The 13450-nt window shown below is 62.3% G+C and overlaps 1 protein-coding gene across 4 annotated transcripts; it reads left to right on the forward strand.

The window, feature by feature from the left end:
- Window positions 1–1836: 1836 nt before the first annotated feature.
- On the forward strand, window positions 1837–11503 carry LOC118695472 (CYFIP-related Rac1 interactor A-like). 4 transcript variants are annotated; one of them, XM_036397048.1, is made up of 12 exons: window positions 1837–1972; window positions 4443–4527; window positions 5067–5147; window positions 7005–7126; window positions 8726–8831; window positions 9173–9309; window positions 9416–9493; window positions 9600–9716; window positions 9811–9890; window positions 9986–10112; window positions 10778–10848; window positions 10929–11503. In XM_036397048.1, the coding sequence occupies exons 3-12, from the start codon at window positions 5078–5080 to the stop codon at window positions 10990–10992; spliced, it is 972 nt and encodes a 323-aa protein (XP_036252941.1). In that variant the 5' UTR covers window positions 1837–1972; window positions 4443–4527; window positions 5067–5077; the 3' UTR covers window positions 10993–11503. The 4 variants fall into 4 exon arrangements, with proteins under 4 accessions (XP_036252941.1, XP_054373200.1, XP_054373199.1 ...); XM_054517225.1 differs by lacking the exon at window positions 5067–5147 and adding an exon at window positions 6445–6524; XM_054517224.1 differs by lacking the exons at window positions 1837–1972; window positions 4443–4527 and adding an exon at window positions 6445–6524.
- The last annotated feature ends 1947 nt before the right edge of the window (window positions 11504–13450 follow it).

Genomic DNA, 13450 nt, shown 5'->3' on the forward strand with positions numbered 1-13450 from the left:
AGGAAGCAGCAGAAAATGCCCCAGCTGCAGGTGAGACAGGGCTGGGTTACAAAAACCACGAATATCTGTGGGTTTTTTTGTAGCAGTGGGGCTGAAGGGCTTCATCCTCCTCCCCCCCAGGGCTGGACGTGGCATCCTTGTGCCATGTCCCCGGCCAGGGCTGGACCCCACCTGGAATGAGGTGATTCTGCCCCACGGATTTTGGGTCACCTCCACAGCCTCTGCTGGGCTCCGTGTGGCCCCAAAGCCTCTCCGTGAGCGTCCCCGAGAGCCGGGGGAGGGATGAGCCCCCCCGGCCCCTCGGGCGGTTCTGGGATGTGGAGTAGAGAAGACACCAGTTAGCAGCTCTGCAAACCGCCCGTGCCCGGGGTGCTCCGGGGAACTGAAAAATTAATGAGGGCTTAATTGAAGCAGCGCAGGCTGCCAGGGCTGAGAGCGGCCCGGCTCAGCCCACGGGAAGGGGGAGCCGGAGGGGCTGGGAGAGGCAGGGGAGCCCCAGGGATGCCCTTGGGATGAGGATCAGGGTGACGGTGTGGTCCTGTGGTCCTGTGGTCCCCCTTTTGGGGCCCTGACACCCCAAGCCGCGGTGCTGGGGGTCGTGGAGGGCTGACCACACCGACAGAGCACCCACTGTAGCACCCAGCTGAGCCCAGCACCCAAACTGGGGCACCCCAAAACCTGCATGAGCCGGGGTCCGTATGGGATATTGGCCCTGGGTTTGCAGAGGGGACAACAGGGTGTCTGGAGGGGACACAGCCGTGCGGGCAGCGCTGCCTCAGCCACAGCTTTTCCCTCCCCACTCCTGCAGCGGCATCCCCCAACACCCCCCAACACCCACCCCCGGGGCGCGGAGCTGTCGGGGCGCTGCCGGTTCCTGAAAACCTCCAAAACCTCCCCATGCAGCGGCTCCGAGGAATGCACAGGGCTGCAGCTTCCCCCAGCGGCTGCGGGCGGCAGCAGCACCGGCCCGGGGGGGCTGTGCCCGATGCGGGAGACCCCGCAGCCCCCTCTGCCTCCGCAGTCCCCCACAAACCGCGGGGGGCTTGGGGAGCAGGAATCACGGCTGCTTACCCCAGAATCCCGACAGCTCCTGTCCCTCAGCCAGCGGTGACGCTGCCGGTGCTCGGGGCACTGCCAGCCCCTCCGAGACCCCCCCCCAGCACAAAATTGCCTGTAAAGGAGTGAGGAGCTGTTGTCACCCACCCCATGGCCCTGAGGGACAGCTCTGGGTGCCACTGGGCAAGCTGGACCCGGGGTGACCCTAACACTGGGTGTGCCTCCTGATGTCCCCACTGTCATGCCCAGCGCTGGCCTGGGAAAAGGGGGGAGTTGGGGTAGAAAAGCAGAAATAGCCCAATTTGGGGGTTCCTTTCCTCCTTCATCACCCCTGAGGGAACAGCTCTGTGCTGGTTCTTGCCCCCAAACCCTTTCTGCCTCGTCCTGCGGGAGTTGGTGAGGCACAGAAGGTGCTGCCTGCCCCAAACAGGGGTCCTGGCACGGGGGTCGGGTTTGTCCTCGCTGCGGTGGCACCAGGTGGGGTCGGTGCTTGTCCCCCTCCCCCGAGAGGGGACCGGACCAAGCGGCGCCACCCACAGGCTGGGGCAGGAGCAAAGGAATATTTGGATTTTCCCTCCCCCTTGCGTGAGCTGGGTCTGGCTCTGATGTGGGGCGACCCTCTCGATGTCCCCGCATCCCCCAAACCCAGCGAGCAGCACGCAGACCCCTCTCCTCGCCAGGCCGCAGCGCTCTGCCGGCCGGCACGCAGGGGGTTAAACATCCCCGTCTCGCTCACACTTGAGACGTCACCGTCACCAGTGGCGTGGGGGGGCCGGGGGGCTATGGTGGTCTTTGTGGTGCATTCGGCAGCTGGCGCAGGGCGGCTCACGCACACGGCGGGCGGCTCGTCCCGCAGCATCCGCGCACTCCCGACCGCCGCCACCGCCTGCCCACGCCGCGGGCTCCCACGGCCACGGTGAGCGCGGGGACAGGGCTGCCAGCAGGCCCGGGGACAGGGCAGGGCGGGGGGTGTCCCCCAGGGACCCCGCCGAGAGCCGCCCCTCTCCGCGCTTTGCAGCCCCGGGAGCGGGGATGGGGCGCTGGGCGATGCCGGGCTGGGCGATGCCGGGCTGGGTTCGCCCCACCCGGGGCTGCTGCAGGGTCCCCGGAGGGTGCGGGCGCTCGGTGGGTGCTGCGGCTCGGCTCCCGGCAGGCGGCCCTGCGGTAAACGCGCGGCTCAGCCGCAGCCGCAGCCGGGCACGGGGGAGCCCCGCAGCCCCCCGGCCCCACTCGAGGGGGGCTCAGCTTCCTCATCCCTCCGGACACGGAGCTGCCCGAAGCGGGGAGGGGGCACCGCGCCGGGACCCCCAGCTCCACCCTGCCCCGGTTGATCCTGGGGTGGGATCTGGCCCCCGCACCCATTCCCGGCATGAGCTGTGCCCCCCCCCCCATGGAAAATCCTTCGGGCACCGCTCGTCCGAGCCTGCGGCGGCTGCGGCGGCGGCGCGGCCATGGGCGGGGGGCAGCGGCCGGGGGGGCGCGGCGGCGGCGGGGGGCACCCGGTGGGCACCGGGCGGGCGAGGGGCTGCGGGGAGCGGGGCCGGGTCAAGGGGAAGGGGCAGGGAGCCCCCGGCCGGGGCTGCGGCGCTGCACCAGGCTGCGGTGCCCAGGGCGATGCTGCAAAGGGACACAGCCCCTAAAACGGTGACACGGGGTGGCCTGAGCCCGGGGACATCGCTGCCCCTCCGGGCACTGCCGGCTCGGGGGAGGGATGCTCCTGGATGCAGCATTTGGTCCTGCCTGGAGCAGGAGTGCGGGTTCAGCCCGCCGGCTGGGTTGTCCCCATGGAGGTGACACCGCCGTGGGTCCCTGTGGGGCAGGATGCTCGTGGGGAGCAGGGGGAGGCGGCGCTGCGGGAACAGGGGCAGGGTCTGGAGCGGGGCTGGGGTGCAACGAGGCCACCGCAGGGAGCGACAGGAGCCGGGGCCACCTCGGGTGTGGCTGGGGACAGGGCGCCGGCTGTTCCCAGCCCTCCTGTGGCAGCGCGTTCCTCTGTGAGCGCTGCCGGTTTGGGGGTGACTCTCCCAGAGGATTTGGGGTGCACAATTCCCCTAGTTCAGCACTGAGCAGCACTGGGGGGAGCCCCTCGCCCTCTCCCGCAGCCCCCCTGGGAGGGATATGCTGTGGCCCCCCGGGCCAAGTGTCACTGGGGGGTTTAAGCACCTGGGACCAAGGAAAAGAGGTAAAATAGGGGCTGAACCCCAAGGGGAGCTCCCCTTACCCCAACCCCAGGGGCTGCAGCAATCCCCAAACCAGCCCCTGGCACCAAACCCCTGCACCAGGGCTCTGGGGTCACCCCGGGGTGTCCTCACACCGGGGACCCACCCGTGCCCCTTCCCTGGGCACAGGCAGAGTTCAGCAGTGACAAATCCCAGCCCCAAGCTGCCCGTCAAGGACAACGGTGGCACAGGCACGAGGACGCCCACACGCCGGTCACAGCCTGTGTGCCAGGGCCAGGGGCCAACCTCCCACCCCAGGGACCCCCCTGGCACCCCAGGGACCTCCCAGCATCCCAGGGACCTCCCCAGCACCCTTTAAGAACAACCCAGTGCTCAGCAGGATGAGCCTCGGGGTCACCGCACCAGAGCAGCTCTCGGTGCGTTTGGTGCACCCCAGTTACCCCAAAATCCAGCTGCATTCAGGCTTGTGCAGCCCCAGTGCAAAGCCACCACTTAGTGGGCCTGGGAGGAGGAGGAGGAGGAGGAGGAAGGCAGAGCCATCACTGTTGATGCCAAGGGTCTGTGCTGGGCTGGGGGGGACACAGCCCCATTCCAGGCATGAGGCCACCCCATCCCTCCCCTGCTGCTCCAGCTCTGCCTCTCCCCTTCCCCAGCCTCATTAATTAAACCCCAGCGCTTAATTACAACCTGCTGAGTCCCGTGGCTGTTTCCGGTGCCTGCTGACACCGTGGGGCCAATCCTGACCCCCTCCATCCATGTAGGAGAGGTGGGGTGCAGGGAATTGGGGGAGAGCCCCGTTGCCTGCAGGATTTGGGTTGTGGCTCATCGGCAGCGTAAAGGGATCTTCACACAGCGCTCAGGAAAGAGCAAACCCAAGCACTGGAGCTGGCAAAGTCATCCCTGGGGATCTTGGCCTCTCCGAGGAGGGATGGGGACAGATGGCTCCACTCTGGGGTTGTCCCCGAGCTGCTGGCAGGTCCCACAAGGGGTGATGAGGGACAGGGGACGCTCAGCCCGATGCCTGCTGAGCTCCCGGTGCCAGTAAAAAACAACCAAGGGAAATAAGGCGAAGGCTGGTGGCAGCAGGAGATGGAGGGGACATCCAGTGTCCCACTGTGCTTCCCCTCCTGGTCACCCACCCATGGGTCCCCAGGACAGGGAGGTGCCCAGGGGGCTGCCCTGACCCTCCTGCCCTCCTGCCCACAGGTCCTTGCTGGCCCATGAAGTGACCCGGGCGGGTGGCACAGCCCCTGCTCCTGCCGTAGCCACCGCTGCCACACCAGGCACTGAGGTAAGGACCCAAGGGCAGGGCTGTGGGGTGGGTGGGATGCTCTGGCACAGGCAGCGGAGCCCCAAACAGGGTCTGTGGGGCACAATTCCTATTGGGGTCTTCCCCTGTCCATGGGGGATGCCCAGCCCCATAACCCAGGGGAATGCCATGACACCATGGGGCAGCCCCCCATCCCTTGGGGATGCCAGGGCTGGGGAACTGGGGTGTCTCAGGGGTGGCAGCCTGGTCAGGGCTGCCCCAGGAGCACAAGGCCCTCACCCCTCTTCCCTTCCCACCTCTGGAGCTGTCAGAAGTGCTGGGAGAGCTGTCACATTCCAGGGAATGCTCACAGCTGTGTGCCCAGCCAGGAGGAATCGGGGTGGGCACAGGGAGGTGCTGTGGTGGTGGCCCCTGGGGACTCGGGGGTGCCATGGTGGTGGCCCTTGGGGGCTCGGGGGTGCTGGGGTGTCTGGCTCGTGTCCCCTGGGGGCTCAGGGGTGCTGGGGTGTCCAGCTGGTGGCACCGGTGCTGTTCCACTCTGTTCTGTTTCTCTCGCTCAGGTCTGCTGGCCATGGGCAACCTGATAAAGGTATTGGGCAAAGATTTAGAAAACTGTCCTCATTTTTTCCTGGATTTTGAAAGTAAGTCCCATGAGCAGGGTGGGCATGGGGAGGGCGCCAGGGCTGCCACCGCAGCTGCTGTCCAGAGGATGGGGACAGCCACAGTGTCCCCAAGCAGCCCCATGTCCCCAGGTGCTTTGGGGCCCTGAAAAAGTCTCCAAAATGGGGCAGGGTTCCGGGACTCCATTCCTCAGAGTGGGGCAGATGTCCTGGCAGAGTGGTGGGATGCAGGATGCAGCAGGCACACACCCAGTGCTATTAGCTGATGTCCCGTGACAGCGCCAGGACAGGGACAGCCTGCGGGCTGGGAAAGGAGGAGGGAGTGCTCCAGGGGGAGGGAGTGCTCCAGGGGGAGGGAGTGATCCAGGAGGAGGGAGTGATCCAGGGGGAGGGAGTGCTCCAGGGGGAGGGAGTGATCCAGGAGGAGGGAGTGATCCAGGGGGAGGGAGTGCTCCAGGAGGAGGGAATGCTCCAGGGGGAGGGAGTGATCCAGGGGGAGGGAGTGATCCAGGAGGAGGGAGTGATCCAGGAGGAGGGAGTGATCCAGGAGGAGGGAGTGATCCGTGCCACCTGCACTGCTGGGAAGGTCAGTGCGGCAGCTGCAGCCTGCACCGAGGGAAGGGGAGCAGGGACCTGCCTCAGCTTCCCGTGGATCGGGGCTGAGGGCCAGGAAAGGACAGCTCTGGGCCTCCCGGGCTGGGCATGGGGGGGCAGGATGCCAGGCCCCAGGGCTCCCCTGGCTCCTGCAATTCCTCCCAGGGCACAGCTCAGAGCAGGATTGAGGAGGGTGAAAAGAGTGCAGTGGCATCTGCCCGCCCCAGCTCCATCCCCAGTGGATGCACAGCTCCCCGCACCACCTCTGACTCCAGCACCCCCCAAAACGCCCAGGGCTGGGGACACACAGCCCCCCACTCCCACGGCGAGGAACCTTCCTGCTCCTCCTGGCTCCTTTGAGGCAGCACAACCTTCTCCTGCCTCCAGCCCCCTCCACAGCCCCCCGGCACAGTTCTGGGGGCTCCCCAGGACCCCTCTGCACTAGAGTAGGGGTTTGGCTGTTGCCAAACTCCAGGGACTTCAGGGATTTCTCGGCGGCTTCTCCTCCCTTCGCTCCTCCCTCTCCATCACCCATCCGCCAGCGCTCATCACCATCGGGGGGGAAGAGGCTGCACCCGGGGCCGGGAGCGGCTGCGGGGTCACCCCCGGGGAGCAGCGGGGGGAGGACGGGGCTCCGGCCGCCGCCGCTGCCCCCAGCCCAGCACCTCTTCCCCGGGCTCCACCTCACCATCATGCTTTTTTCCTCTTGTTTCTTCTCTTGCAGGTTTCACATGGGGAACCTTCTAAAAGTGTTGACTTATAACGAACTTGACCAAGGCCCTAATTTTTTCCTTGACTTTGAAAGTGAGATGGGATTTTTATTTTCCGTTTTCGTTCCGTACTTAATCCTGAGTTCCACATCCACACCATTTTGAGTTCTTTGTCCCCAGTCGCCCATCGCATCGCGCCCATCCCAGACGTCCTCCCCCACCTTTGCCATCCGGGGGTGTCCCCGGGGAGGGGGGCCAGGCCCGTGGCCGGGGGCTGTCGCTCCTCACCTCTCCCTCCGGGGCTCTTTGCAGCCCCTTGGGGCCGAGGGGATCCCTCGTGGTGAGCAGCACCGCGGGCACAGGGCAGCCAGGACTCACCCCCAGCCGCCCCCCGCTCCACGGCTTGACTTGAGCTGGGGCAAGGAGAACGGAGCAGGGGCAAATCCGGCCAGGAAGGGCTGCGGGCCAGCGGGGGAGCCGCGGCCGGGGGTGCTGGCACCCCGCTCTGGCTCTGTCCTCCCCGGGCCCCGCTCAGAGCCCTCCGGGTTTCTCTCCCCGGGGCGCTGCCCTGCAGATGCGCAGCCCACGGAGGCCGAGACGGCGGTGTGGAACCAGGTGAACGCCGTGCTGGAGGAGGCGCAGACCATCCTGGCCGAGCTGCAGTCCTACACGGGCGCCGGGCAGGAGATCCGAGAGGTGGGTGCTGTTTTTGTGGAGATAATCAAAACTCGACAATTTTGTTGAGATAATCAAACTCGACAACTTTTGTGAAAGTTGTAAAGCTGGTATGTGTCGCAGACATCTTTTATGAAAAATCCTTTCCTTAGGATTTTTCCTCCTGAGAAGCTGAGAGGCCTCAGGAACAAAATGTAAGCAATGGTTATCTGCTGCTGTGGAATGCAACAGGTGGATCTTGGATTGGCCCATGTTGGATATTTATAATTAATGGTCAATCACAGCCCAGCTGGCTCAGACAGAGAGTCTGAGCCACAAGCCTTTGTTATCATTCCTTCCTATTCTATTCTTAGCCAGCCTTCTGATGAAATCCTTTTCTTCTATTCTTTTAGTATAGTTTTAATGTAATATATATCATAAAATAATAAATCAGCCTTCTGAAACATGGAGTCAGATCCTCGTCTCTTCCCTCAACCTGAGACCCCAGTGAACACCATCACAGGTGTGTTTATTACAGCGCTGGACGCATGTGGGAATCGTTCCCCTAAAATGTCACGCGTACTTCTGGGAACTTCAGGTCTCTTCTTATCCCCCTCTCAAATACATATGCATACAATTTCACAATAGGTTCATACATATTCATTTTTATGAATTTCGTGTGACATTTGCTGCTAGTTCTTCTTTATCAGAAAGAATTCCTAGGTCAGGTTGAGCTGCTCTCACAGCAGTCTCTGTCTCTCTCTATCACCTTCTGTCTCTCCCCCCCATATCTTTGTCTTTCACTGAAGCAGTTTCTCTGAGCCTAGGCCTTGCAGTCAGGCTACAGAGCTATGCTTTCTAACCACAGACTCGACTCAAAAACGTACATTTCACCTAAATAAAAATGCATTTCTACCCTGGAAAATTTCCACTCTGCCTCAGCGCAGCCCCGGTGCCCGCACACCCTCCGGGGCTCGGGGCAAGCGCTGGCGCCCTCCCTGTAGGAGCATCAGGGGTAGCACGGTCGGGACAGACGGAGATAAGAGATCTCTGCAGCCAGGTTGTGGAACTTGCGGTTTATTGCAAAGGGCCTGGGCCCTGCTGGGAGCTGCCAGGCACAGCTCAGAGCAGGCCTGAGAGAAGAGGGGGAGAGAGGATGAGAGGGTGAGAGAGTAAAAGCATAAGAGAGTAAAAGGGGTAAGAGAGTAAAAGGCAAGGGAGTGAAGTTCCTGTTACAATACAATAAATCATCTTCTGTGTTGAATATTCTGATTCTTACGAACCAATCTAGTACAATACACAAATTCTATAGCATTTCTATACAGCCTATAAGAATCACTACATTACCATACTGTGCTACATTTTAAACCCTAAAAACTCCTCTTTGGGCCCCTTCTGCCAAGCTGGCAGGGTCTGCTCAGACCCTTGGGGCTGCCTGCAAGCAGAGGGTATTGTTTCATCAAAAGGGGATCACCTTCAGCTGTCCATGCCATTGTTTTCTCATTGTTCAGTAACTGAGGGATCTCAAAGCTTGCTTTCATTTCAATCTCGCTTGTAGTTTCCATATTCTCAAAATCTTTTGCCAGACAATCATATTTATGAGGCTCTCCTGTTTCATCTTCCCCAACGCTCCCCTCGCAGGCCATCCAGAACCCCGGGGACCTGCGGCTGCAGGAGCGCGCCTGGAGCGCCGTGTGCCCCCTGGTCGCCAAGCTGAAACGCTTCTACGAGTTCTCCCTGCGGCTGGGTGAGTGCCCGAGCTCCCCTGCGTCCCCCTGCGCATCCCCAGGCCTGCCCGTGGAGCGCCTGCTCAGCTCGGGATGCTGCGCCGTGCCTCAGTTTCCCCTCGGCCCGTGGGGGCCTTCACCAAGACCTCCAAGATCGATGTGAGCAGTCTTGGGGTCACAGCTGTGGGGTCGCAGCCGTGCCACAGCAGCTGGGATACCTGGGGTCCCTCTCCCTGGCTTGAGGATGGGGAGGAAGGGGGATCCCGGGGGTCTCAGGGTGGTGGTGCTCCCTGGGGGCCGCAGGATGAGGGAGGAGGCGAGGTGGCGGTGCAGAGGGGGACCGGGGGTGCTCTGTCCCCAGAGAACGCCCTGCGGAGCCTGCTGGAGGCGCTCACCAGCCCCCCGTACGCCCCGACCCAGCACCTGGAGCGGGAGCAGGCCCTGGCCAAGCAGTTCGCAGAGATCCTGCACTTCACCCTCAGCTTCGACGAGCTCAAGGTGCCTCCCCGTGCGGGGTGACAGGCGAGGGGGGGTCCCCACACCAGGACCCTGCGAACCAGCAGAGTCCCTTGGGTCCCCTAACCCTGGTGTGTCCCCCCCTCAGATGACCAACCCTGCCATCCAGAACGACTTCAGCTACTACAGACGGACCATCAGCCGGAACCGCATCAACAACCTGCAGGTGGGAGGACTCTGCTGCTCCCCCGGCCTCCCCCAGGGGTTCACAGGGCTGGGGATGGCTTTGGGGGGGCTCGGCCACCGCAGTGACCCCCAGCACACCCCCCCAGCTGGATGCAGAGAGCGAGGTGAACAACGAGATGGCCAACAGGATGTCCCTGTTCTACGCAGAGGCCACCCCCATGCTGAAAACCCTCAGCAACGCCACCACCAAGTTCGTTTCAGAGGTGAGGGGGGCTGGGGGGACCCTCAGGAGGGGCAGAAACCCCCTCCAGCCACCACACATGGGGGAAACAGCAGCTGGGACCTGTTGGGTTTCAGAACAAGACCCTCCCGATCGAGGACACGACCGACTGCCTGAGCACCATGGCCTGCGTGTGCAGGGTGATGCTGGAGACCCCGTGAGTGCCCCACTTTGGGGTCTGGGGGGGACATCTTGGTCCTGGGGTCCCTGTGCCACCCCTGCCAGGCTCAGGCAGCCTCTCTGCTCGCCCAGGGAGTACCGGAGCCGCTTCACCAACACCGAGACCCTGCTCTTCTGCATGAGGGTGATGGTTGGTGTCATCATCCTCTACGACCACGTCCACCCCGTGGGGGCCTTTGCCAAGACCTCCAAGATTGATGTGAGTGGTCTTGGGGTCACAGCTGTGGGGTCACAGCCGTGCCACAGCAGCTGTGATCCCTGGGCTTGAGGATGGGGAGGAAGGGGGATCCCAGGGGTCTCAGGGTGGTGGTGGTCACTGGGGGCCTCAGGACGAGGGGAGAGATGGGAATCTTGACTCCATGTTTCAGAAGGCTGATTTATTTTATTATATATATTATTTTATGATATATATTATATTATGATATACATTACAATATATATTATGATATATTATTATATTATAATTTATTATTATGATAAATCTTTTATTATATATATTATTGTATATTATTATATATTATTATATAATATATAATATAGATATTAGATATTAATACTATACTAAAAGAATAGAAGAAAGGATTTCATCAGAAGGCTGGCAAGCAATAGAAAAGAATGGAATGATAATAAAATCTTGTGGCTGACCAGACAGTCCGGACAGCTGGGCTGTGATTGGCAATTAATTAGAAACAACCACATGAGCCCAATCCCAGATGCACCTGTTGCATTCCACAGCAGCAGATAACCATTGCTTACATTTTGTTCCTGAGGCCTCTCAGCTTCTCAGGAGGAAAAATCCTAAGGAAAGGATTTTTTCGTAAAATGTGTCTGTGACATCACAGCCCCTCTCTGTGCCCCCAACAGATGAAAGGCTGCATTAAAGTCCTGAAAGACCAACCCTCAACCAGCACCGAGGGGCTCCTGAACGCTCTGAGGTGAGACGGGGGCTTGGGGACACGGCTTGGGGACAGCAGAGAGGGCGGGGGGCTGTGACCGGTGTCCCCTCCCCATCCAGGTACACCACTCGGCACCTCAACGACGACACCACGTCCAAACAGATCCGGGCCCTGCTGCAGTGAGGGCGGGGCCGCAGTCACCGTGTCACCCATGACCATACAGCTCATTTTGTACAGAGGGAAAAGGGACAGCGAGGAACGCACAGAAATGCTAAAAACAAATCAAAGCGGGCCTGGGCTCCTGCCCCTCTCCCCTTCCCCTTCCCGCCCCCAAATCAGCGCCTGCTCCTGGACACGAGGTGTGGGTGGCACCGTGGGGACACGGGACAGAGGCCAGGCAGGAGAGACCCGGGCAAGGCAATGCTGGTGGGGCTGGCAGCAGGGTGCCCATGGCACGGGGGCACCCTGGGGAGGGGGCAGGTGGTGCCCCTGTCCCCATCCTGGTCCCCAAGAGGAGGAGGAGGAGGAGGAGGAGGAGGAGGAGGAGAAGTATCCCTGTGGATCTGCACTGACTCTGGAGGAAACGGCTCAGTCTCACCTGGTAGATTTTTAATATGAGCAATTAAATCCACACTCACCTCTTCTTTTCTACATTTTTTTTTTGGGTGTGAAATAAAATGACATTTAATCTGTTCGTGGCTGCAGCTGTGTCCCATCCCGTGCCACCACCGTGGCCCCTCTCCGTGACACCCTGCGGGACAAACGCCACCTCCCACAGTGACCAGGAGCGACAAGAGGGACAAGAGGGACAAGGTGCCCCCCGAGCCAGCCCAGCCCAGCTCCCTCCTTCCCCAGTGCAGCTGCAGACTGGGAGGACTGGGGCTGGAGGCCGGTTCTGGCTGCCGGGGCCGCTGTCTTTGCCGGCAGATGGCCCTGTGACACCGCGACAGCGCAGCCCGGCTGGCCCCACCCGTGCCAAGGCAGCCCTGGGGGCGCCCACCCGGCCTCGCACCCGCAGCCCCCCGAGCTGGGGGAGGCTCCCGCAGGGCAGGACCCCGTGCCAGCCCCTGGGTGACACAGCCCCCATCCCCAGGGGACCCTCAGGGTGGCTCCGATCGGGTGCCCTGGGGTTTGGTGTCCTGCCAGCCCGCTCCTTCCCGCCGCCTTTCCCGCCTGGCACAGAGCAGGAACGGGCACCGTGACCCCCCCTCTCTGTCCTGCCTGTCCGGGGGATGACAATGACACCCCACGGGTGACACCACAGCCCCAGAGCCTCCTGCAAGGCGGCTCTGGCAGGCTCTGCCTCAGTTTCCCCGCTGCCCCCCCGTGCGTGCTGGGGGCACATGGGCAGCGTCCCTGAGATGGAATTCCTCAGGGTGCCGCCATGGGGACCCCAAACCTCCACGGACCCCCTCCCCAGCCCCAGGGCTGCCCAGAGGGGACAGAGAGGAGGGGGGACAGCCTCCAGCCCCTTGGGCAGCGGCATTTCCCGGGACTGGTGCCAGGATCCTGCCGTGCCCGGCCGGCTTTGCCGCCAAACGCGCCGAGCTCCCGCGCGGGGCGGGACAGGGACACGGCTCTTGCACAACCCCGGCCAACAGCTCCTTTTATTTTTAGCCTCTTGCGACATTTGGCTTTGCCACAGCCACCTGAAATGCTGCCAAGGCATCGGATGGGGCACGGGCTCCCCAGAGCCCTGCCCTGCTCCCGAGCTGCTCCACGCTCGTGCCTCAGTTTCCCCGTGAGTTCCTTTGACCCACTGGCCCTGTGGTGGCAGCGGTGCCAGCCAAGCCCTGCTGAGCCCAAATGGAGCCCAAAGGGTCCCATTAAATCCCCCCTCAGGACAAGGATCCCACCTGGGAGCTGAGGACGGGGCCAGGACAGGCTCTGTGGTGGCTGCAGCTGCTGCGTGTCTGCAGGAGCTGCTGTCCCCAAGTGACACCGTCCCCCAGACGGTCCCTGGCCCATCCCAGGAGTGTCCCTGCAGCGTGGGAACCGGGCTGGGAAGAGGCAGGACAGCGTCACCACGCGGGACTCGCCACCAGGATGCTTTAAAGCCACCAGAGGGTGTGGGCACAGACACCAGCTGGTCACCGGTGCTGGGAGAAGGTGGCAGCTGTGTCCCAGTGTCCCTGTGCCGGTCAGGCCCTGGCACAGAGCCCATAACATCTCCCCTGTGGTGCCCCTTGCTCGTGAGGGGAGGGATGAGGCCAAATTCGTGCCACGTCCCAGCCCTGACTGTCCCCAAGGTGGCATTTTCAGGGCAGAGCAGGTGGCATGTGCCACCCTGGCAAAGGGCAGCACTGCACGGGTGAGGCTTTTCCTGTGGGAGCATTTCAGAGCCAAAACCGGGTGAGAAAAGGGAACCAAAGGGGATGTACAGCACCTTGAGCATCAGAGCTCAGAGCTCTGGGGACAGTGCCACCCATGTGGGCAGCAGTCAGGGCTGGAGACCTGGCAGGGGCTGCTGGAGGCAGCACACAGCGGGATGCAGATCAGGAGGTGCTGCCCGTGCACCTCTCACTGCTGGACACGAGGATTTGAGTCCCCCTGGAGCCCTGGATCTGCCTCTGCTCTGCCTGGCACCCAGACTGCCAGCGCCGTGTCAAAATGCCAGGTGTCCAAGGGAGGGGACTGCCCC

The sequence above is a fragment of the Molothrus ater genome, chromosome 24, assembly GCF_012460135.2.
Source record: "Molothrus ater isolate BHLD 08-10-18 breed brown headed cowbird chromosome 24, BPBGC_Mater_1.1, whole genome shotgun sequence".
Classification (NCBI taxonomy): domain Eukaryota; kingdom Metazoa; phylum Chordata; class Aves; order Passeriformes; family Icteridae; genus Molothrus; species Molothrus ater.